We start from the raw sequence: 25565 nt of genomic DNA on the forward strand, positions 1-25565 counted from the left end.
CTACCAGTGTTTGTTCCGCTATCATATAATCATACAATAAAGGATCCTTCTTTCTATGTATTCGCAATACATTACATTTGTCTATGTTAAGGGTCAGTTGCCACTCCCTGCACCAAGTGCCTATCCGCTGCAGATCTTCCTGCATTTCGCTACAATTTTCTAATGCTGCAACTTCTCTGTATACTACAGCATCATCCGCGAAAAGCCGCATGGAACTTCCGACACTATCTACTAAATCATTTATATATATTGTGAAAAGCAATGGTCCCATAACACTCCCCTGTGGCACGCCAGAGGTTACTTTAACGTCTGTAGACGTCTCTCCATTGATAACAACATGCTGTGTTCTGTTTGCTAAAAACTCTTCAATCCAGCCACACAGCTGGTCTGATATTCCGTAGGCTCTTACTTTGTTTATCAGGCGACAGTGCGGAACTGTATCGAACACCTTCCAGAAAGTGTTTAATCCACATTTGAATCAACTCACAGACGTCTATAAAGACTGTATGGGTATTTTCAGCAAGATGGAGCAACAGTATACACTGTCTTGACAACCTTGTCACGAGTGCATGAGGTGTCCAGTGAGGAAAGGACAATCAGCGGAGACAGTGCCATCTTCTGGTCATCTCAATCGCTTGACATCTGTTCCTGCAATTTTTACCTGTGGGGCTAATTTAATGGTCAACAGTACTCAGATAATCCACGCACACTCAAAGAGCTACAGCAGAACACTGAAATGCTATCCTGCTATCACTCAAGCAGAGCTGTTATGCCTGTCTCTCACGTGGGAAATCAAGCACTGCTGTCAATGGTGGCGATTTCCAGCATCTTCTAGACATTCATTAACACAGATCAGTCTCACATCAGTCTTACTTAAAATATTTCCCAGACCAGATTTTGCTTAGTGCAGTGTCTTGCAATTACAGCTGATGTAATACACTGAAATTACAGTTTGACATTTTATACTTATAATTAAGATAGTATTTCTTGGAGCAAGCAAAAAGGCAGCAAAACATTGTCTTTTCTTATTAGGTCAAAGCAAAATACAAAGTAAAGAATTTATTTTATGTTACAGTTCTACTGAGTTACTGTACAAAAACAAATTCAAATAAGTATTTGAAGCACAGACCTTGAAGTTTATATTTAACTAACACATTAGCACTGATGTCACAGAACTTGGCATTAAATTGTATAGAAATTGATACTGTGATACGGAGTTCAATGAGCTGATAGCAAACAAAAGTGCACAAGGTACTGAAAACTCAGTTAACCCACTCCATGTAATATTATTTGTAATAGCTAACACAACTACATGTCATTCTCAATATTATACAGTGTGTCTGATACATTGCTCACAAGTTCATCTTGGGATTAAAACAATGTATGTAAAATTTTTTATTAAAACATAATTGTCATCAATGAGTACACAAAAAAGCAACATTTGTATTTACATCAAAACCATGATTTCTGATCAAAATGTATCCAAGACCACAAACTGGTGCACGCCTACTGTAGCACCAAGACCTCCAAGGATCTCAAATTTCAACAGATTTATCTTAATTTATTGTTACTACAATAAATGTAATGACTTTATAACATTAATATTCACTCAAAACACACACAAAAGATTATAGACAAAGCTCTACCTGGTATAGAAATACCAGCTACAGAAATGAGAACAACTGTTTGAAAGGAAAAGTAGAAGCATAAATTCCCAGAATTTTACTTTTACTTTTCAAGAAGAATAATGCTGAATGGGGAGGGAGGGAGGGAGGGAGCGAGCGAGTGAGGAAGGGTGGGAGAGAGGGAGGAGGGTGGAGGAATGAAATGGAAGATTATTAAGTTGCCACCAAACGTCAAAAACAAAACAAAAAATCGGAAAAGCAAATAATAAATGTGAAAGTGTACAGTAAACCTGTCTTACTGCATGTCATCAGTATTCATTAACCCTAAAGTGTCTTGGTCTACAAGAATCACATTCTTCATTACATTTAAACGTGTGCAGAATTGTTTATGAAGCTACCCAATCTCATCACTGCATTACTTATACGGCGACTTATGAAAACAAAAAGCAACCTGATGCTGCAAACATGTATCATATTTGGAATTCTTTTTTATACAATTACAAGTTTATAGAATTCTTCCGATAGCTTACACACCACTGTGAAACATTTATGCAACTGATGTACGACCTGATGACAAGTGAATATCAATCACTGGTGGAATATTTGTTTATAATTTATATTGATTCTGGACAGTTTTGATCAGTATCATGAATGTGTCATGTGAATCTAGCACCACACAACCCCAAATGAAGTTAAATTTGTACAATCATCTTACACTGTTTAAGTCTTATCATGTAAGCAATAAAATGGAGACATTAACATACTGAAGGATAATGAACACACATTTTAGCTTCAAGTTATAGGTCTCTAACATTCGTGGGCAATTAACATGCGAACATTTCAAGTAGTTTTACTGTGAGAGATCTTTTAACAAAATTTCCACCTGTTTCCACATTCATTACACATCACAAATGTTGTCATAGGTTCATCAGCACTCCTTGTCTGAACCTGAAAAATACAGAATAAGAAACCTGTTAGATCTATGTATTATATGGTCTAAACAATTTTATCTTTATTAAGCTGGCAACTGGGCAACACACGTCTGCAAACATCCACAAACCAGTGCCTAAAAAAAAAAATCTCAGCTGCTGTAACCTTATACAGTGAGTGCGCATAATTAAACAGTGCACACCTCCATGGGTGGCCTACAGAGGCTGCCTCACATTGGCACAGATGGCGCAGGCAGCACTACGCTGGGCTGTGTGCGAAACAACCATATATAAGCTAGTGCAGTGGGTCCTGATAAGCAAAAGTTTAGCTTTTCCACCACATTTCTATATCATATGGACTGCTAAGATTACAATTGTAATATGGTTATGTATTATCATCAACCTGATATACACTATGTGACCAAAGGTATCCGGACACCCCAAAAACATTTGTTTTTCATATTAGGTGCATTGCCCTGCCACCTACTGCCAGATAATCCATATCAGCAACCTCAATAATCATTTGACATCATGAAAGAGCAGAATGGGATGCTCCGCGGAACTCACAGACTTCGAACTTGGTTAGGTGATTGGGTGCCACTTGTGTCATACGTTTGTATGCGAGATTTCCACACTCCTAAACAACCCTAGGTCCACTGTTTCCGATGCAATAGTGAAGTGAATGCCCAGTGAACATCATCTGCCAATGTGTGTAGTGCCAACAGTAAAATTCGGAGGCGGTGGTGTTATGGTGTGGTTGTGTTTTTCATGGAGGGGGTTTGCATCCCTTGTTGTTTTGCATGGCACTATCACAGCACAAGCCCACACCGATGTTTTAAGTACCTTCTTGCTTCCTGCTGTTGAAGAGCAATTAGGGGATGGCGATTGCATCTTTGAACACGATCGAGCGCTTGTTCATAATGCACGGCCTGTGGCAGAGTGGTTACACGACAATAACACCCCTGTAATGGACTGGCCTGCACAGAGTCCTGACCTGAATCCTATAGAACACATACGGGATGATTTGGAACGCTGACTTCATGGCAGGTCTCACTAACCGACATCGATACCTCTCCTCAGTGCAGCACTCCGTGTAGAATGGGCAGCCATTCCCCAAGAAATCTTCCAGCACATGACTGTATGTATGCCTGCGAGAGAGGAAGCTGTCATCAAGGTTAAAGGTGGGCCAACATCATATTGAATTCCAACATTACCAATGGAGGGTGCCACGAACTTTTAACTCATTTTCAGCCAGGTGTCCAGATACTTTTGATTACATAGTGTAGGTGCAGCTTAGCAAAGGAGAAAAATGGTTCAGATTCAAATTCTTACTACTTGTTCACTCTTATTAAACGTAAATTTTTAATAAAATAAATTGCACTAGAGTTGATTACCTGGTTATATGTACAATTCCTCTTCTTGCACTTGCCACATTTCAACAAGTCTGTCTTTGTTCCCTGGACAGTAGCCAGCTGGGCATCATTGATAGACTCCTTCAAGAACTTGTTCCTTAAGCTCTTCATCTCATCACTTGCCATTTCCTTCAAAAATTTAAGAACAGCTGTGCTTGAGGTGCACTAATTGGTTCAAGTTTTAAAGCTGGTACAAATGACTTTTGAAGTTGAAGCTGTAATTAACAGTTGCACCTCTGGTCCTGTTTTCATTAATACGATAGGCATTGTGCGTAACTACAAAAGGCAGTTGCCCGCAATGTGTTTCAAATTTAATTAGTTTCTCTCTCAACTGAATACAAATATAATTCACAATCTCATGTTAAAAAAAAAAAAAAATAAATAAATAAATAAAAAAAAAAATTTGAGAGATCACACACATAAGTGCTTATTTAAATACAAATGGTTGGTATGTCAAACTTCTAGTGCCCATCACAAAAATATAACAATTTGGTCACTTACATGAAAATTCAGTGTCTCACAAAACACAAAAGAATACTAGAGGAAAATCATCATCATTCATTGTTACATAAAGGCCTCCTCTATACTTACCTAATTCATTACAATCTTCAGCTATATGCATTACTGTTGCCTCTGCATATTTTCTGATGTTATCTATTTCCCTACCATTACATATGTACCATTACTTGCGCTAAGTTATTTGATTCATTATATAAGTTTATCTAGAGGCAAGGAGTACAGTGCCATCTGCAAAATGTAGCTGCTTCATTCCCCTCATTACAGGTTCCGTTCAAGTTTGTTCCCTGATCCATTTGTTTACTTTGCTATCTCTCCTGGTAATTCTCAGTATTTATCTCTCCATTGCTTGCTGAACAACACCCAGTTTTTGAATGGTTTTCATATTAAAAGTCTTTGTTCAGTGGCATAACTGAAAACTGGTAAGATAAATTAACTGCCAACTTTCTATTCCAGATGGCTCAGAATCTTCATTGTAAAGAACCTGTTTAGTTTATTAAAAGCACTCCAGATTATTTTTACACATGTGTTCATTTCTTTTTACATTTGTCTAGTCACTATTGTCCACTGCCCTTAATACAAAACATCTTTAACAGTCTCTAAAGCTTTTATTTGTACAATGCCCTTCTCAATGTATTGGTTTTCAGGACACTCACTCACACTTGCGCTAAGTTATTAGATTCATTATATAAGTTTATCTAGAGGCAAGGAGTACAGTGCCATCTGCAAAATGTAGCTGCTTCAAATACATTCCCTGAACACATATTCCATCTTCTTCTTCCTAATTTATGGAACTGAAAATTTCTTCCAGGTATGCTGAGAGCTGTTTCGGTGATGCATAATTTCCTTGTGTGACTCCTCTTTTAACTCTTTAATTACTCACTATTCTGATGAGAGTCTTATGGAAGGTGTCTCATTGTTGTATACATTGTGTAATATACAGTTACTAACAAATACTGAATCAGGGTCTTGTTTCTTGAGGAATGTTAGTGTAGATTTACTTGAAACAGAGGCAAAAACGTTTCAAACTCTATGAATACGAGGCAAGTGATAATTCGTACTCACTGTTGTCTCTGTAATTTCATTCATGATATGCAAATGGCAGCTGTGCTATACCCACTTCTTCGGTCTGCTTCTTCCATAACCTGATTAAAGTTTTTTCTGTATGCTTGATGATAATTTTATCGAATATCTTTGATATTACAGAAAAGAGATTAATAAATGTATCTTTTATGCCTTTCCTGTCTACTTTTTTGTGAAGCAGAACAATGACATCAGTGTTAAATTGTGGGCAACTGTCTTGTTTTACAGTCGTTTTATAAATAATTTGGCAAGATTTTTTTCTCTTGTGTTACTTCTATTCTTAATAATTACTACTAAATACCAAAATCTTCAGGTTTCTTTTCTTTCTTCATACCCACTAATGGCTTTATATAGTTCATCTAAGATTACTTCTGGGGTGTAATTATTTACTTCAAGCTGTTTCAAATCTGCCCCATGGGGCAAGGGCACATGCAGCTCTTTCAAGAAGCAGGCGCAAGTGGTAGGCTGCTCAATTTCACGGTATTTGTGTCTTGTTTTGTTGCACACAGACATCTCAAATTGTTCAGCACATTTGACAGATGACAACACTTAATTCCAAAATACTCCTTGGTCATTCCAGCACATACCGTTACTTTGAGTGATCAGTTTATAAACAACTATACTTTGTAGAAAAGATAGCAGTAATGACAATCTCCAGAAGCAGCACTTTGCCATTCTCACTTTCCTGGGAAGGAAAATTCTTTTTTTGTTAAAAACTTGATTGTCTCAGTGCCTTGTGTGCCACAAAATATTTAAAACAAAAAAGAATTACAATATTGAGCATTGCTATGTCCTTTGCATGACACAGCATGATGAGCATCACTACATGTCTCTTTGCATGACACAGCGTGATAAGCTGGACAGCAATGTAAGCCAGCAACTCATTGCTGCACTGGAGGGCAAAGTACAGCAACAGAGAATACTGGGGTAGAGAAAATTTACACACAAAATTTCTGCATATTCTTCAAAAGCATACACTTGGATTATCAGATGAGTTCCATAAATTAATTTTAGATCACCAAAATGGAGGAACATTCAATTGGGATACCTATGTGTACATTACATGTGGTAAAAATTAACATTCTTGGCAAATAATTTTTTACATGTTCGAACGTTATGGGTTATGTCAAAGAAAACAATTTATTGAGAAACAGCCAACACAAATGCAAAAAAAATATTGTTCTTCTGAAACACAACTAGATCTTTATTCTCACAAAGTAACGAGTGCTATTGACGGCGGATGTTAAATTAATTCTAAACTTTTAGATTTACAGAAGACTTTAAACACTGTTCATCACAAGTGACTTCTAATCAAATTGCGTGCCTATGGAGCATCGTCTCAGTTGTGTGACTGGACTTGTGATTTCCTTTCAGAAGGTAACAGTTCATAGAAATCAATGGAAAGTCATCGAATAAAACAGAAGTAATATCTGGTATTCCCCAAGGAAGTGTTATAGGCCCTCTGCTGATCCTGATAAATTTAGGAGACAATCTGAGCAGCAGATTAGAGATGTTGCTGTCTTTTACCATGTTACCACAATCAAAACATATGGCAAAACAATTTAGACAACATATCTGTATTGTGCAAAAAGCAGCAATTGACTCCAGATAATGAAAAGTGTGAAGTCACCCACATGAATACTAAAAGGAATCCACAACATTTCAGTTGCAGGATAAAACACACTAATTAAAGGCTGTAAATTGGACTAAATACTTAGGGATTACAATTACAAATAACTTAAATTGGAACGATCACATAGATAATGTTGTGGGGAAGATACACCAAAGATTGCGATTAACTGACAGAAAATTTAGAAAATGCAAAAGGTCTACTAAAAAGACTGCTTACACTACATTTGTCCACATGACTGACATCAAAAAAGTTCAAAGAATGGCAGCTTTCTTTTTTTGTATTATCGTCAAACAGGCAGGAGTGTGTCATGAATATGGTATGCAAATTAGGGTGGCAATCATTAAAACAAAAGCATTTTTCATTGCACCATGACCTTCTCATGGATTTTCAATCAGCAACTTTGTCCTCAGTGTGTGAAAATATTTTGTTGGCATCTATTTACATAGGAAGGTATGATCATCATAATAAAACAAGAGAAATCAGAGCTCGCATGGAAAGATTTAGGATTTCACTTTCCCATGCATTGTTCGAGAGTGGAATGGTAGAGAAATAGGTTGACGGTGGTTCAATGAACCCTCTGCCCGGCACTCAATTGTGAATTGTACAATAGTCATGTAGATGTCAATGTACACGTATATCAATGAACTGTCTTTAATGAGTAGTCTGCAACTCCAAAAATAACAAATATTTTAGACATCCTTTCTACAAATAGGCCTTGTCTCAAGGCTGTATCTTCAGAGACAGAAATTAAAAATATAGTGACAAGTCGCCAGAGACAAAAAGTTTATCAAAATGCTACAAGAGCATTTATTTTTGGTACAAGACTGAACCCAACCGGTGACCCTGCCAGACGGTAGCGGTATGTGTTTGTCTCCACCCATTTATGCAAATGAAACTCTGCACTATCATATACTGTCTAAGAATATTTGTACCCTACAAGTAGTGATCTCAACGTGAGAATGTTAGCTTCGCTTGCACACAGCATGAGTACAGAAAAACCATGAGACACAAATGGTAGCAATCCACAAAGCATGAACGTCAACTGCCTGCCACCATCCCACCATCAAATGAAAATTTGGAGCAGTTGAGAGCACAGCTACTACAGTTACATCAGTTCCAACTATACAATCCATCATCAGCTATGAGCAAGTAACAATAATGTACCAGTAGTAAGAATTCCTCTGGGATTTAGAGCAAATGACTAGGAGGCGGTCATCGCCATATGCAAGAAGAATCACAGAGAGGCAGCACAGTGCCTGCAATGATCAAAGACCAAATCTTCACCACATACACTGATGACTGATGTTCACATTTTCACAACTCTGAAACAACTGTTATCTTGTTTAACTGAATCATCTAAATTTCATTGTTCAGTTCATGACCAACATTTGGAACATAACTGGAGACAAAAATATGGCCGCTTATACACTGTCCAGAGTAGGTGCCTATTTCACCCACAGGTTTCAATGAAATGGGAACTGCACATGATAACATTGCAGAACTGAAGGATATGTTGCAAAAAATACTGGCCTTCCAGTTGTGGCATGTGCCACTGCTAGGTGATGGCATAGCAATTTACTGTGATGAAGCCCCAGGCCAGCCATTACTGTATGTAACAGCATCATCACAGCATATTCGAGTCTCTGCATGGAGTACATCATCCTAACATTTGCGCTTCAAAGACACTAGTAACACAACACTTTATATGGCCTCGTGTGCAGAAAGGTTCCCACTCATGGACCCATAAATATGCCCAGGGCCACAAATGCATAGTGATAAACTATGTACAGGCACAGATCACAAACTTTGCGATCAATGCAACTTTGGCACTGATGGCTGCAGATCTCATCATCCACCTAACAGTTTCATCAGGTAGCCCTAAGTTTTACTACTGCAAGCACAGACTGCAGAGAACGTGTCACATGATTTTACAGCATTTCGGCTGTCTGGAAGAGGTGACATCTGATCACGGTCGCCAATGGGAGACAGGTGTGTTCCATACAATGGCACGGATGTGTTGCAGTAACCTAGAAAGAATGACACAATATCACACAGTTTTTAGTAGCATGGTAGAATGATTCATCATTTGCTTAAGGCTGCCATCACATGTTACACCACAAGGCCTTGGGTGAACATATTCCTGCTAGTACTGCTCCAACTGCACAGTGTGCTGCAGGACTACCAGCCATCTGTGGCAGAGCTTGTGTATGATGAGCCTCTGCAGTTGAAAGGTGATTCCTCGTGATGATGATGATGATTGGCTTGTGGGGTGGTCAACTTCGCAGTTATCAGCTCCCAACCTTTGCTCAGTAGAATTTCACCACTTTCAGGAATGATGATGAAATGATGAAGACAACTCAAACACCCAGTCATATCGAGGCACGTGAAAATCCCTGACCCTGCTGGGAATTGAATCCAGGACCCTATGCTTGGGAAGCGATTTCTCGCTCGCCTGCAACACCTGTCCATTAAACATCAGGACTCGTGTCAAACTCCCGGAAGAGATGGAACAGTTGTGATCAACACGTCCCTCATGCATTAACAGACAGACACTTCTCTTTAGGCTCATAATGTAATACTTTGGAGCCAAATCACCAATGACCCTACCTAATTATGGAACAGGTCAATACAACAGACTCTCCAGCTAAAAAAGGAAAGGAAGTCATGTCCATCGAGCAATGTAAGCCAGCGTACTCGAGTGCCGAAGACGTCACTGAACTGTCAGCCACTACTGCACAGACTTGCACCCAACCATTAAACTCTGTCAACTCAGATGGCGGCCGCCATACACCCAGACACAAGTGCTACAGCGTTCCAGATGTCACGAGAAATAGTCACAACTGTGATGTTGTCATAAGGATGATGAGAGGGTTCTGCCTGGACCCACAGACATTTCAAAAACTGGCAACTGTCGTTTACTTCTCCCAACAGGGGCAGGGGTGTGGCTGTCTAAGTGCCACAGACTTCATGCTGGCTAAACAGCAGCTTTGGGACAAAGTACTGTGGCAGACTAACTGGGGTAACACGGCCAGTGTAAACCTCGTGACCATACCAGGTGGCATCTGCACACACTACTCTGTATCCAGTTATGCAAATAACTGCCTATGCTACTGCATATCGTTCAAGTGTATTTGTACCCCCACAAAAATAACGATACTACCATGTGCTGTGCATCATCCACACTGGTGGTTACAACTGCTGGCTGCCAACAACTGTTGGCAGATTTCCATACAGTTTTTCATTGTGGAAACTATTAAAAGCTTCTTGCATTGAAGGTAATGATAACTTTGAGCTTCTGCAAAACTTCACCTACCTTGGGGATTTGCATTCTTTTAAATTTGGCATTTTTTTTTTCATTGTTTTTGCAATAGTGCTATGACCTTTATTGTGTTCCACACATCTCTTAATTGTCATCAATACTATTTCTTTTAATTCGAACCACACTTGATCTATCCTTACATAGTCAGGCTGGAAGAAGTGGTGACTGTCTTGTACGACGGCATCAACCTAATTTTTATTTGCATTTTTTTTTTTTAAAAAAGGTGTATTTTGTTTTTATTTTTGGTAGGTTTGGATGTTACAGTATTGATTCTCACTATAACAACTCTACAGTTACCATCCCTGTATTTGTCACGATAGTCTCTATTTGCTCTGGACTATTTGTTGCTAAGAAGTCCAATCCATAGGAGGAGTATCACAACACAGATGTCCCATTAATTGCTGGACTAATGAATATTGCAGGTGAACAAAGGGAAGATCCAACATTGCTGGAGAGCACAGAGGCATTAGAGGTGTCAAAGAAGAAGTCATATTAACAGTCAGCATTGACCGACTCCACAGTTGAATGGTTAGCGATGCTGCCTTTGGTGTGGAAGGTCATAGGTTCGGACTTTTGTGAGGCAGCAGGTCATGTACGAGGCCCACTCACAACTAATCAAATGAGGACCTGCTTGAATAAAGAAACAGCAGAACCAACAGGATACATCACCTGGCAATAGCGGCTACAGGGACTGGTGACATGGTAATCACATGTCTCAAAATCACAGATCACTTCTCTTACTGCCTTGTAGGTAGCGGTTGCCCAGTCGAAATAGGCCCAAGGTCTAACCCATGAGTGGTGTTCATGTAAGGATGGAATATTCTACAAATGGAATTATGACCCAATAGGATGGAAATGATAGCTCTTCATCACAGCTCATTTATGTCCAGTCATACTGAAGTCGTTCCATGACACTCCAACAACGGGTCATTGAGATTTGCAAAGACCACTGATAGAATCAGAAACTGGTACCAGTAGCCAGGTCTCTGCCAATCTGTCAGATAGTATGTACACCATCATCAGGGATTCTAAAAATGGGAACATACACCTCAATTTCTACCAAGAAACCCGATAATGTCTCCTGCAATTGTTAGATTTCACCAAACTGAAACCGACCTTTTGGTGTGATTTCTCAAGATGAGAAATGGAAATTCGCCAATAATATTGAACACAGACTACCTCACTCAATGCAATGTCATCAAATCTGTACTAAATGTCATAGTTCCATAAATCATCAGATTACTAAAGGAAGAAGTAATGTACCCACAACTGTGTGCAAGGTAATACCTGCATGAAAAATTTTTATGGGTACTTATAATTGCCATTCGCCTTCCAAAATATTAGAGATACACCATACCCCCAGGTCTAGCTCCCCCCCCCTCCCCCCCCCGAAACTGTTGTATGGACCCCCTTGCCACACACTCCCAGTTTCACATAGTGGTACTCCACTCTGAAATTGTTGGTTGCTGTTTTGTAGTGATCAGGGAGCCGCACAGTGTGTGGACTGTTTTTGTGTAGAGGTTATATAGTTGAATTCCTGTGGACAAGCAGGATACTGGTTTGAATTCTTAAGCCTGCACTTATTTAAGATTTGTGATATCTGGAATGTTCTCAGACTAACTTATTTACAGAATACTGTAATTTGCAACAACATTCTATGTGATAAATAGGGGCTCTGTCTGCTGATGTAGGCAGCTTAGCTCTGTGTGTACTTCAGTGTGTGTACAATAAACATGCTTTCAATGTGAAATGTTATTAGCTGCTGATGAACCTGTTCTCATAGGTAATAATTGATCCCCTAACTAAGGAAGCAAAGTTTTTCAAAGACTCAACTCAAGTCCTGGAAACTACGTTCAACTGAAACACAGCTCACCTTTTTCACACACTATACATAAGTGAAGATGTAGTTTCTGTTTCCCTAGGTAATGGAAAGGGCATTGACACTGAACCATGATGACAAGTGATAACCAAGACATGGGCATATGGTATATCTTCTCACATATGTGCATTGTTTTAAGAATTTTTGATTAATACAACCCAGAATGAATCATATCGTCTCAACCAAAGGTAAAGCAGACTGTAAACTTCGGTTTACTGGTAGAATAGTGGGACGTACAATCATCTACAAAGGAGACTGCTTAAAAATCATTCGAGTGACTGGTTCTAGAATATGGCCCAAGTGTATGGGACTCATATAAAATAGGACTAAGACAGGATATTGAACGTATACAAAGAAGTGTAACACGAATGGTCACAGGTTTGTTAGATCTGTGGGAGAGTGTCAGAGATGCAGAACTGCAAAACTCTTGAAGAGCGGCATAAAGTATCCCGAGAAAGTCTGTAATACAGTATCAAGAACCTGCTATAAATGGTGATGCTAGGAATATACTACACCCCTACACAACACTCACATGCATTTCGTGAGAATAAGATTAGAATAATTACTGCACACATAGAGGCATTTCAAACAATCATTCTTCCCGTGCTACATACATGAATGGAAAGGAAAGAAACCCTCATAATTGTTACATTGAGACGTACCCTCTGCCATGCACCTCATGGTGGTTTGCAGAGTATAGATGTAGATATAGCATTTTACACTGAATGGTAAATACGTATTACAAAGAAAAGGTAACAACGAGATGTAAGGGAAGCTCTGAAGTTGTCACTACACATAAATGTACACAAAAAGTGTCAGAAGCATGCTCACAACACAAATTTCCCTTTACAAAAGTGTAGCACTTCAATGACCGTAAGGAAATGAAGAACAACTTGGGCAGTATTTCTACTGTGTAATAAGTACCAGTTCTACTCTAGTAATACACCTACCAGAAATGTGTCCTGTATACCTAATGGAATCATGTTGTCCATAGTTAAAATATATAGCACATTTAACAGTCATGTGCCCTACATATCAACAGACAATCAGTTTTCCACACAGCAAACCAGAAATATTCATGAAAAATAAGTTTGTTCATTCATATGCTATTAGAAAGAGAGATAATTTTGTCCTTCCTGTTCACTGATGAAAATTGTATGCTGATTCCCAATTTTTGGGCATGAAAAACTTCAACATACTAAAAGACATGTAGATTTTGAACAAAAACATGTCTACCAAAACAAAGCTACATGATAATTCTGACAGAGAAACATTACTACTTGGTGAAAGAACTCCAGAAGGATAAACTGACAATTTAAGTAGAATGTCTTCGATCATCAGCCATTATGTAATTTTTTGGCAAAAAGTGATTGACAACCACAAAAAATGTACATTTCACAAAGCTCTGCCTCAACGTAAAAACTTGTTTTTACAATGAAAGCTGTCTTTTACAAATAACACAGTCTCCAATTTCTTACCTCTGCTGTCATTACAGCTAATTTATTGGCAGATATGACCCCCACAAGGAAATTCATCCTGAGGCCAGGATTTTTTACATCTTTTAGATTTGCAACTCTGCTACGTATCCTGTTTTTATATCGCATATCAGTGTTGCGAAACTCGTGAAAGACTGCTTCTTCTAGTTCCTCGGCCAGTTCTTCTGGAGTTGCACATCCCTCAGGTATTTCTGGAATTATTTTGGAAGTCAAATCATAAATTTTATGCGAAAACAAATAAATCCAGTAAATCAATAAGTACTTACCACCATCCCCTCTAATTGCCACAGCGAGCAATTCCCGACACTTTAGACGAACTGCATCAGTTGTATTTGAAGACACAGGAGGGAATGTCGTTGGAACAGGCTTCTTCTCCTTTTCTTTTTCCTTGTTTTCAGTCTCCTTAGGTTTCTCATCTTTCTCTTTTGTTTTTTTGGAACTGTTTCCCGAATCTTTACTGTTTGGTGTACTGGATCCTGGAAACCAACAGATGCTGTACTGAACAAACCCCAAAACTTTCATAATTCAGGAGCACATATATTATTTCCATACCTGATAGAAACTTCTTCCAGTTTTTTATCAAAGTCTTTGAAAGACTTATCACTTCCTCATCTGTACTAGACTTTCGGAGGGCATTAACAGTCATACCAATCCTTGTCTTTGTCAAAACCTCCAAGTTCACTGGCAATTTCTGTAAGACTTTTAGTAAGTCTAAAGCTTGCTCCTGGCCCTGGAATTAAATTACACACTTGCAACTTGTTGCACTTTAGAAAATAAAATGTGTTGGTAGCATCTCACATTTCCCAAATGAATTCATTTTAAGACATGAGGAATATTATGCAGAAGTTAAAAAAAAAAAAAAAAAAAAAAAAGTGAGAAATGGGGAGGGGAGAGGAGGGGGGAGGAAGAGAGAGAACCACTGCAGTTTCCCATTACCTCATACAAGTTCTTCTCACTGCAGTAACACAACAGCTCAATCAACAAAATTATTTATACAATTTGCGACCATACAATAAGTGTAAAATACACTCACTCTAATGTCATTTCTTGAGACAGCCAACAAATTTCCTTGTATCTATGTAATACCTACAGATTATGAAACCAACAGATTTCATTAACGAAATATTGGCATGAAGCTTGGAAACACAAAATAAAAATTTATCACAATTTCAAATTCATCATTTCTAAATCCCAGTACCCTGCACAATTCATGCTACGAAGCACATAAATTATGTTGTTTTGATGATATGATACTATTTCCCAAACTTACTTTTACTAAGAATATGTTGTAGACAGAACAACAGTTTTCTCTTACAATCTAATGGCACACATCAATTGCTGGTGCTTTTTATGCAATCATTTATTGATATCAATATGATTTACATTGTTTCACACTTAATAGTAGATACTACCGCACCTTGCATGGAGGACTTCATAATGGAAGAGCAGCTGTCGATGTTTCTATGTCTTTAACTGAGAATGAACAAAAACACAAATGGAAAACAACACACAAGGGGAAGAAGCATGCTCAATCAAGTGTACAGGCAGAATTAAAGGAAAATAACAAAATGAACACATTGCATCATAAGAAGGAAGGGATGAGGCTGATGAGACTAACAGCAATACTTAGTTTTATTTATTTATTGTGTAGGCCCCATCCTACAAACAGGCAGGTTCTTCAACACGAACTATCAAACGGTACAGTCCTTCATACAAATATGTACAATTGAGCCACGAATGGTGACTTGAGATCGTATATTAAGCTTATGCATTTATTAAGATTTGGATCAAATTTTAGTATCTTGAGTATTATTAATGACTGGGGTGGGCTATATACTTCTACACCAACTTTGTATTTTCGGTGACACATAAAACGCATAAACTCTTCTGGCAAAGGAATTCCTTTGGGAAAACTGCTATTGTTTGAACTTTATGTTTACATAACACATTTAATTCCAAATAAACTAAAAATCAAAATGTCTTGTTGGTCGACAACTTACTATTACGGCGCGGAACTGTTCGGTTTATTGAATGCAATGCAATTAAAAACGTATTTTTCTGAAATAAGATTGTCTACAACCTAATTCTTTTCTGCTATTTTCAAAACAATGAGCATCTTTAAAAAAATAAAGTAACACTGTTATGGAAAACCCCCAATGTTATCAAACACAGAATTCGCGCCAAACAACTATACATATCATACAAGAAATCTATAAGGTCTTTAGATGTCACGATAATATCGAAAATTTTTTTCATATGGAGGGGATTAGAGCACTAATCCGAGTGAGGGAGGTTCGTAACAAAAACAGTGGCCCAACGAAAAATTGTGCGTGTGTATACATTAGCTATTTACGTTATTAATTACTGATAGGAATTTAACAGAAAAAGCAGGAACCCACAGTGCCATCTCCAGAAGTCATTTTATTAAGTGTCTTTTGAATTCTCAAAACTTCTTCTTCCACACTCATTTTTAGTCTTTATGCCTCCGTAAAACTGCTTCGCCAATACTTATATATTGCCACCCACACACATTCAGCTTCTTCCCCACTAACTGTCTCTCTGTAACCGCTTCAGTTCAGAGACATTACAAATCGGTAGGCAAGCAACGAAAGATATTTATACAATCCTTTGTTTTCGACATATTTCCATGCATATTTCAGCGATAACAACCTACATCCTGGGGACGATATGTATGTAAAATCCTACACTGAAGCCAAACTGAGGAACTACTACTTTATTGATTTTTAGTTAACTAGATATGGGTATGTATAACTTGAACAATTACTGCTGCGGTGATTTATTAACTTGAGAGATTAAAGTCAGTTATTTCACCGTTGCTCATATGGTACCTTGTATAAGCTATGTTCAATAACAAATACATCGTCACAGTTTCGGAAAATGCTCTATGTGTAATTCTTTTTGAACAGATACGATACAGTATTATAAATATTCTGCATAAGATTTCAAAATCATCGCAGAAAACCCCATTGTCCTCGTAAATGTAAGGCTTGAACGATCAGCATGTCAATTAGAAAATAAAAACTAATGAAGTACAATTCACACTTGACGCCACGTCACGTTAAAACACTGCACAATGCGTTTCAAATGGTGGCATTTTTCCTCTTTTCTTCTGTCCACATTGCGCTAGTTTTTTTTTCTTTCGTTACTCCTCGAGGCCCATAAACTTTTTACTTTCGCTCTGCACTTTTCCCATTTTCCTATTCCTCCCGGTGTTATTTCCATTTCCCTTAGATCAGCTTTAACACTTGTGATACAGGACTAATGTTTCTGTTAAAAAAGTAAAAAATTGTTTTTGTTATCAGTTTTCATCTAGCCTTGTTAGGTGTCATTAGAATACACGATACTCCTTCTCACTGTTTCTAAAATTCGTTCTATTTTTTTTATAAACTTGTTTAATACTTTTTGTATCACCTTGCCATATTTTGGTTCCAAGATTTTCCTGATTATTTTCCTTTCCTTTTTCTGCTTCACTTAATTGTTTGGCTGTATTTAACGAAAGATATTCTGAAGCATAACGGCATTCTCGTCTGATGACAGTGCTGTAGTGCCGGAGTTTCACATTTTTTCTTCTTGTCACACAGGTTTTTAGTTAACTGAAGAGCCACTTCCATTTCCCTTGCTCTTGCAAAGTTCATTCTATGTCCAAACCATTTGGTTATATTATATTATTATTTACCCTTTCTTATCCTTTTGTGATGTTAGTGGCTCGCAGTCTTGTGATAGCGTTGCAGACTTTCGATATTGGGATCCTGGCTTAGATTCCCCGCTAGGTCGGGTATATGTGTTGTCCTTATTATCATCGCAAGTTGCCGAAGTGACATCAACTGAAAGGACTTGCTCCAGGCGACTGAATTCTGCAGAAGGGGGTTTGAGCCACAAATGCGATATACACATTTCAGTTTTCATTCTTCTGTAACCAGTTTCCATATATTTCAGGGCTTCCTTCATATCTGTCATGTATTTTGTTTTTGAGAAGATATACATAGGTCTGCTTTTATAGCTGTCTTTTGCAGGAGATTTATCTGCATTGTTGCATTATATACATTCAGCTAAGATGGCAAGCTTTCTGCAAACGCCAATGAAGCGGTACTCAGATTACCTCCTTTTCTCCAAATTGTGATTATTTATAAATTCCTTCTTTTTCTTCACCCTCTGGTTACTTTTCCATTACAAAACTGAACAACAGTAGTGACAACCCATCTACTAGTTTTACACCTCTTTTGATCTCAAAAACATTGGAGCTTTCACCAAAAAATTTAATTATGCCCCTTGTATTTGTTATTGTGTTTTTATGATTACCACTGATTTACTGTCAGCTCCAAACACTTTTATGTTCTTCAATACTGTTTCCCTGTCAATCAAACCATATGCTTCTTTTTTTTATTCTTCAAATGTTATATAGCTGCTCTAGGATATCATTCATCTATATTTGACTATAAATTTCAGATTTAAAATTTGTTCCACACAGGACAGTCTTTTGCTAAACTCTACTTGATGTTCTCCTAATTTTTTTATCTGGTTGGCTTTCCAGCTTACTTTGTAAAATCTTTATTATACTATTTCACTTTCTTTCTGTGGCAAATTTCAAATGTTCCAGTACAACCTCCACTGAGTGTGCTTCCATAAGCGAGGCCTGATTTCTGAAAACGAAAAATAATAAACAAAAACAAAAATCACACCAAAATAAGAACATAAACACGCTATTAGGGAAACTTGAGGGAATGGAAAATGCATTGTCTTACACACCAGAGGAGGTAGTGGAAGAAATTGATGTTATAATATTCACAAAGATCTTCCTCACTGAATCTACAGATCTTCAAGGTTTCTACACTGTCTATGCACTAGCAAAGCCAGTGGAGGGAAGACCAGTAGGAGGAGTTGACACCTTACTAAAACGGAGAACAGAGAACAGCAAAGTAATTATCAAAGAGGAAAATGTGGTAGTAATCAAATTTACCACAATAGCAGTAATAAAGACATATATACAGCCAGGTGTAACAGATGAAAGTATAATAGATGTGCTACCAAAAGTCACCAAACAAACAGGATATGACACATATATGCAGGCGATATTAACTGTTAACTGTTACCTTGATACGCAAGAAACCAAGGCCACATACTTCTAGGAACACTAGAAGAAGAAAGTTTCAGACCAGTAAATAAAAAGGAAATACCAACATACATAGTTCAATACTGAATCAGTGTGGTAGACTTAGTCTTTTATAAAGGAAGAAACTTAAAAAAATGGAAAAAACAAGAATTATGGTCCTCATCTGTAGTGTCCTTAAAGAAACATACCCCCATAATGATAAACTTTCACATCTACACACCACAACTGAGAAAAGAAGCAACTGGACCAAATATCTGTTCCAAAAAATACAACAAGAAATGATACAGCATGCAAAGGTAACATCAAAAGAACAACTACATTAATAATAGAGGAGAGCAACCTAGGAGAAGACCTGGAAAAAGCAACAAAGTTTGAAATGGAGTCATGAAAACCAAAAGAAAAAAAAAGGCAAAAATTGTTCTTCTGGGATCTACAAGGAAAAGAAAGAAACCCAATAGGTACTATACACAACAAAAACATACAGACAACAGTCCGAATTAGCTATAATATAGAAAACGGGATGAAATACAAATATATAATTAAAAGGAAAAGAGCAGAATTCATCAAGGATAAGGCAATAAAGTTAGCAATGTATGCAAAATCATAGCAATGAGGAAAAAAGTCTTATCCACAACAGTAGAAATCCACATGAAAAAATAGGAAACACATTTCTCAAACCAACCAAATAAAGAGAAAAAAGACAGGGCATACGACATGGAAGCAACGGAGACTGCATCCAAAATTGAATTAATAACGACTACAAAAGTCAGACAACGTACAAAAGAAGGAAGAAACAAGAAATCGGTGGGTTCAGGCAATATATATGTGGACCATTTTAAACACTTGATTGACAGCATGGAGCAACTATCGAAGATCCTGATGAACAAGTGCCCATAGGCAGCAGTAGTTCCCAAAAGCCGGGAAACGATGACAATAAAGATCCTGTATGAAGGTCAGGGGGAGAGAGCTTCCCCAGATTTGTTTAGAGGAGTATATTCACGAAGATCCTGAACAAAAGACTACTCGGTGCAATCGAAAGAAACATCCTAGAATGCCAATTTGGCTTTATGAAGGGAAGAAGTAAGGCACAAGCAGTAAAATACTTAAGGGACCAGGTAGAAGACACACTGAGACATTAAAGAGGAAAGCATAATGCAGTCTTTATAGGTATCTAAAAAGATTGACCAGAGAGGGAGACTTGTCGATGAGAACAGTCGAGACATGCCTTTAAGAAATCTGATCCAAATAAATAACAAGGTTGGAATCTAAACAGAACTCATAGAGACAAATGGAGTTCTCCAAGACCACCACAAACACTCTTCAACATATACAGGGTGTTACAAAAAGGTACGGCCAAACTTTCAGGAAACATTCCTCACACACAAATAAAGAAAAGATGTTATGTGGACATGTGTCCGAAAATGCTTAATTTCCATGTTAGAGCTCATTTTAGTTTCGTCAGTATGTACTGTACTTACTCGATTCACCGCCAGTTGGTCCAATTGAAGGAAGGTAATGTTGACTTCGGTGCTTGTGTTGACATGTGACTCATTGCTCTACAGTACTAGCATCAAGCACATCAGTATGTAGCATCAACAGGTTAGTGTTCATCACGAACGTGGTTTTGCAGTCAATGCAATGTTTCCAAAGCGGAGTTGGCAGATGCCCATTTGATGTATGGACTAGCACGGGGCAATAGCCGTGGCGCGGTACGTTTGTATCGAGACTGATTTCCAGAATGAAGGTGTCCCGACAGGAAGACGTTCGAAGCAATTGATCGGCCTCTTAGAGAGCACGGAACATTCTAGCCTATGACTCGCGACTGGGGAAGACCTAGAATGACGAGGACACCTGCAATGGACGAGGCAATTCTTCGTGCAGTTGACGATAACCCTAATGTCAGCGTCAGAGAAGTTGCTGCTGTACAATGTAACGTTGACCAGGTCACTGTATGGAGAACCAGTTGTTTCCGTACCATGTACAGCGTGTGCAGGCACTATCAGCAGCTGATTGGGCTCCACGGGTACACTTCTGCTAATGGTTCATCCAACAATGTGTCAATCCTCATTTCAGTGCAAATGTTCTCTTTATGGATGAGGCTTCATTCCAACGTAATCAAATTGTAAATTTTCACAATCAACATGTGTGGGCTGACGAGAATCCGCACGCAATTGTGCAATCACGTCATCAACACAGATTTTCTGTGAACGTTTGCGCAGGCATGGTTGGTGATGTCTTGATTGGGCCCCATGTTCTTCCACCTACGCTCAATGGAGCACGTTATCATGATGTCATGAGGCATACTCTACCTGTGCTGCTAGAACATGTGCCTTTACAAGTATGACACAACATGTGGTTCATGCACGATGGAGCTCCTGCACATTTCAGTCGAAGTGTTTGTACGCTTCTCAACAACAGATTCGTTGACCGATGGATTGGTAGAGGTGGACCAATTCCATGGCCTCCACGCTCTCCTGACCTCAACCCTCTTGACTTTCATTTATGGGGGCATTTGAAAGCTCTTGTCTACGCAACCCCGGTACCAAATGTAGAGACTCTTCGCGCTCGTATTGTGGACGGCTGTGCTACAATACGCCATTCTCCAGGGCTGCATCAGCGCTTCAGAAGCAATAAAATGAGCTCTAACATGGAAAGTAAGCGTTTCCGGACACATGTCCACATAACATATTTTCTTTCTTTGTGTGTGAGGAATGTTTCCTGAAAGTTGGGCTGTACCTTTTTGTAACACCCTGTATACAACAGATGTGACAAACACAACTGAGGAAGCCTCAAAAGCAAAAATGATTCTGTATGCTGACAACATGGTAATAACATCAACAGTATGAGAGGATGTACCAAAGACTAGCAACTACAACAAGGAAAAAATTACGTAAAGGTAACCCAGGAGAAGACAGTTCAAATGACTTTCAGGAAGGGAGGAAGTAGTGGGGAAATTTAAGTATCCAGGAATTAATTACAGTTAGCACCAAAATATTTCGGTATACATAATACAGAAAGAGCAGCAACAGCCATCGAAGCCTTATATAATATCCCAAACAGAAGCAGTCCATCAACAAGCACAGTGATGTCACTACTCAAAGTGACTTATGGAAAATTGATTATACGGCAAAAATATAAGATTGGCGATATGAAAAGAATATAAAATGTCAACACTATGTTCAAGAAATATATCCTAGGACTGGGTAAAACAGTGACATCCAGACATGTGCACGAACTCAATAAAGGGACTTATTTCAGAGCAGACATTGTGACTACCTTATCTGGACCGTACCAGGAGCTAATGGACACTGGGGACTGGAAGAAGATGGAGACAGTCTGAAGCTCTTCAGTACATCAACTATGATGGAAGACAACTGGACCAGAGAATGTAGGAAACCCGAGGCATATAAAAAAGGACTTGGAATACATGGGTCTCATCGTAAAATACACTCTAAGACAAAACAAAGATGCATTATGAAGTTATCCAAATGGGACGAAAATCGGTAGATGTGATGTACGTTTACAGACTAATAAATGATTACAGTCTCAGGAAAATTGGATGGTTTACTCAAGAGAAAGAGCATCACAAACTGTGCAAGTCAACAATGTGTTAGTCCACCACAGTCACTTCTGCAAACATTCGTTTGACTCAGCATTAATTAACAGAGTTGTTGAATATCATCCTGAGGGACATCATGCCAGATTCTATCCAATGGGCATACTCGATAGTCAAAACCTGGAGCTGGTTAGAGGGCCCTGTCGATAAGGCAGCAAATGTTCTCAATTGCAGATAGATCTGGCGATCTTGCTGGCAAGTTGGTCCCGGCAAGCAAGAAGACAAACAGTAGAAACTCTCAACGTATGTGGGCAGGCAGAGCCTTACTGAAATGTAAGCTCAGGAAGGCTTGCCATGAAAGGTAACAACATGGGGCATAGACTATCGTCGACGTACTGCTGTGTTGTAAGAGTCCCATGGATGACAACTAAAGGGATCCTGCTATGAAATGAAGTAGCACCCAAGACCATAGCTGTCAGGGCACAGTCGGGCGAAAGCTAGGTTGGTATCCCACCACTCTCCAGGACATCTCCAGACACATCTGCACTGGTCATCATGCCTCAGTTCGAAGCAGGATTCATAACTGAAGACAATTCTACTCCAGTCAATAAGATTCCAGGCTGAAGACGTGTTTGGAGACGACACAAACAGCGGTGGGATTCCAACCTGTCTATCGTCCGCCATGTGGCTCAACAACCAGCAGTGATGGTGTGGGGAGCCATTTGATTTCATAGCAAGACTCCTTTGGTTGTTATCTGAGGCACCCTTACAGCACAGCAGTACATCAACGATATTCTGTTCCCCACTTTGTTGCCCCTCCTGGCAAGCCACTCAGGACTGAAATTTCGGCAAGATACTGCCTGCTCGCATACAGCAAGAGTTTCTATTGCTTGTCTTCGTGCTTGTCAAAACCTACCTTGGCCAACAAGGTCACCAGGTCTCTCCCCAACTGAGAATGTTTGGAGCATCATGGGCTGGGGCCTCCAACCACCTTGGGATTTTGGCGATCTAACACGCCAATTTGGCACGATATCCGTCATGAGGACATCCATCAACTCTATAAATCAATGACAAGCCAAATAACTGCTTCCATAACGGCCAGAGGTGGACCAACACGCTATTCACTGGCTCAGTTTGTGAAGTTGTTTCTCTTGAATAAATGATCCAGTTTTCTGAATTTGTAATCATTTGTCTGTCTGTACATGTCCACTCTTTGACATGAAATCTGGCCAGCAACTGGTCGCTGCAGAGTCTAAGTCTGTCATAGCGACGTGGAAGAAATAAACTGGCCACGCTTATAATTCTCTATGTCCAGCTTTCTGCACGATATGGCAACACTGTAGACTGTGGCAATTCCTGGAGGAAGTCTTGTCTTCTGTTCGAGATGTTACGCTATGTCTGCACCAATAGCCCAATGGTCAGTCCAGCCTTAGGAACTGAATAGAGTGGACGTGCTATATGTTTCTACCTGCACTGCGGACATGCTAGCTTTGTGTACTTCCCTCCGATCAACACTGACGTGACACCATAGCGCGACACGATCATGGTGAATCAATACAGAAAATCAACACTGAAATTCGCTCTTTGAAACGACTTTAGCATAAGCCCTCGGTGTCGACCGTCTTTTAATGCAAGAGGTCAAGATTCCAACTGCTGACATTGTCAGCACCCACTTTTCGATCATAAGAAATACAGTCCATGCGAAACTTGTTACGACGCTATAATCGACAGGAGTTTTCCGGAGATTAAGCAAGGACTCAGCTTCTGCTATGCAGACAGAAATGTTGACAGTGTGGAGGCCAGACTGGGACTATAGACTATCTGCATATTCAAACTGCCCTTCAAACTCCCGCCAGAAGATGTCATGGCACTCCAGGCCTATGGCATGGTAAAACAACACAGAGCACAAAAATGGAACCAGTCTAAGACGTATCCAGTTCTCAACGGAGTACATCAGAAGCACATTGAATTCTGATGGCATGTACTATCATAAGATCATAAGGTAAGATGCTGCAGGACCATAGTTATTTATGACGACCAGTCTAAGTAATGTTCGGATGCAGCAAGGAAGGCATTTAGGTTCCAAGCACCTCCAGCATTGGATCACACAACATCCACACCAAGGTAAGGTTCCTCCACCGATGCCGACAGTCCTCCTGGTGACTTATGTGGTAGTGCTCGCCATGTCTCTTCCTGTCCAGAAACAACAGACCGACTTTGCTATACTGGAAAATCGCTCCATGGTCCAATGCCTGGCCAATCAGTCAGCCTTTCCAATGGCAGAACATCGTACAATGCCATCAGCACCACCAAACACTGCAGGCACCACCAACAGTAGAATGGCAGTCGATTCACTTGTTGTACCAATGAAGTCATCATCCCTGCAAAGCATGACTCAATGCGATCTTCTGACACAGAAGGCCATGCACAAAAACAACATTCACTGAAACGCTGAAAGTGATGCTGCAGGTCCATGTCTGAACATGGTAGTTCCCACTCGCCTGAAGAGGAAGAATTGATCCTGCACAATTCCGACCACGAGGCTGACAACGTTGCCACCAACTCCATCATTGTAGAAAGGACAATAGGGCTAGCAGCGTCCATCTGCCAGTCCTCTGTGGCTAACAGTAATCAGCAGGTAGGTCCAGTGCAGGCTGCAAAGCTGCTCGGTCCTCTCCTGTCAATCACCACGACCTTATAGAACATGAACGGACTTCCATACCCACATCATGGGCCAAGGACCTCGAGACTGGACAGTACCCCAGTCCAGGGCTCAATCAGGTACCACTGAACAACACCAGCAGGGCTGCATTTGGAGCAGTGTGACTTCATTTACAACATCGACTTCTCTCCACAATCACCACAAATAGCCCCGCTTAATCACCACACCACCAGACTTATTGTTTGATCATGATTAATTTCAACATGGTTAGGTACCTGCCAACATCCAATTCCTGAGAGAAACAATTTGACCATAGGCGTCGAA

At 39.3% G+C, this 25565-nt stretch overlaps 1 protein-coding gene across 1 annotated transcript; it reads right to left on the reverse strand.

The window, feature by feature from the left end:
• Positions 1 to 1001: 1001 nt before the first annotated feature.
• LOC126457225 (transcription elongation factor S-II) lies at positions 1002 to 16470 on the reverse strand. Its single transcript, XM_050093351.1, has 6 exons — positions 16292 to 16470; positions 14445 to 14622; positions 14159 to 14368; positions 13875 to 14083; positions 3949 to 4095; positions 1002 to 2573 (listed from the first exon to the last, which is right to left on the reverse strand). The coding sequence occupies exons 1-6, from the start codon at positions 16358 to 16360 to the stop codon at positions 2493 to 2495; spliced, it is 894 nt and encodes a 297-aa protein (XP_049949308.1). The 5' UTR covers positions 16361 to 16470; the 3' UTR covers positions 1002 to 2492.
• Between the last annotated feature and the right edge of the window lie 9095 nt (positions 16471 to 25565).

This window comes from Schistocerca serialis, chromosome 2, assembly GCF_023864345.2.
Source record: "Schistocerca serialis cubense isolate TAMUIC-IGC-003099 chromosome 2, iqSchSeri2.2, whole genome shotgun sequence".
In the NCBI taxonomy this organism is placed as follows: domain Eukaryota; kingdom Metazoa; phylum Arthropoda; class Insecta; order Orthoptera; family Acrididae; genus Schistocerca; species Schistocerca serialis.

Coding starts and splice junctions, on each gene's coding strand:
- LOC126457225 (XM_050093351.1), bottom strand. CDS start 16,360: ATGAGTGTGGAAGAAGAAGTTTTGAGAATTCAAAAGACACTTAATAAA. Junction 4,096..13,874: donor TAGCTGTAATGACAGCAGAG/GTAAGAAATTGG, acceptor AAATTTTTGAAG/GAAATGGCAAGTGATGAGAT. Junction 2,574..3,948: donor GGAATTGTACATATAACCAG/GTAATCAACTCT, acceptor TGTATTTTTCAG/GTTCAGACAAGGAGTGCTGA.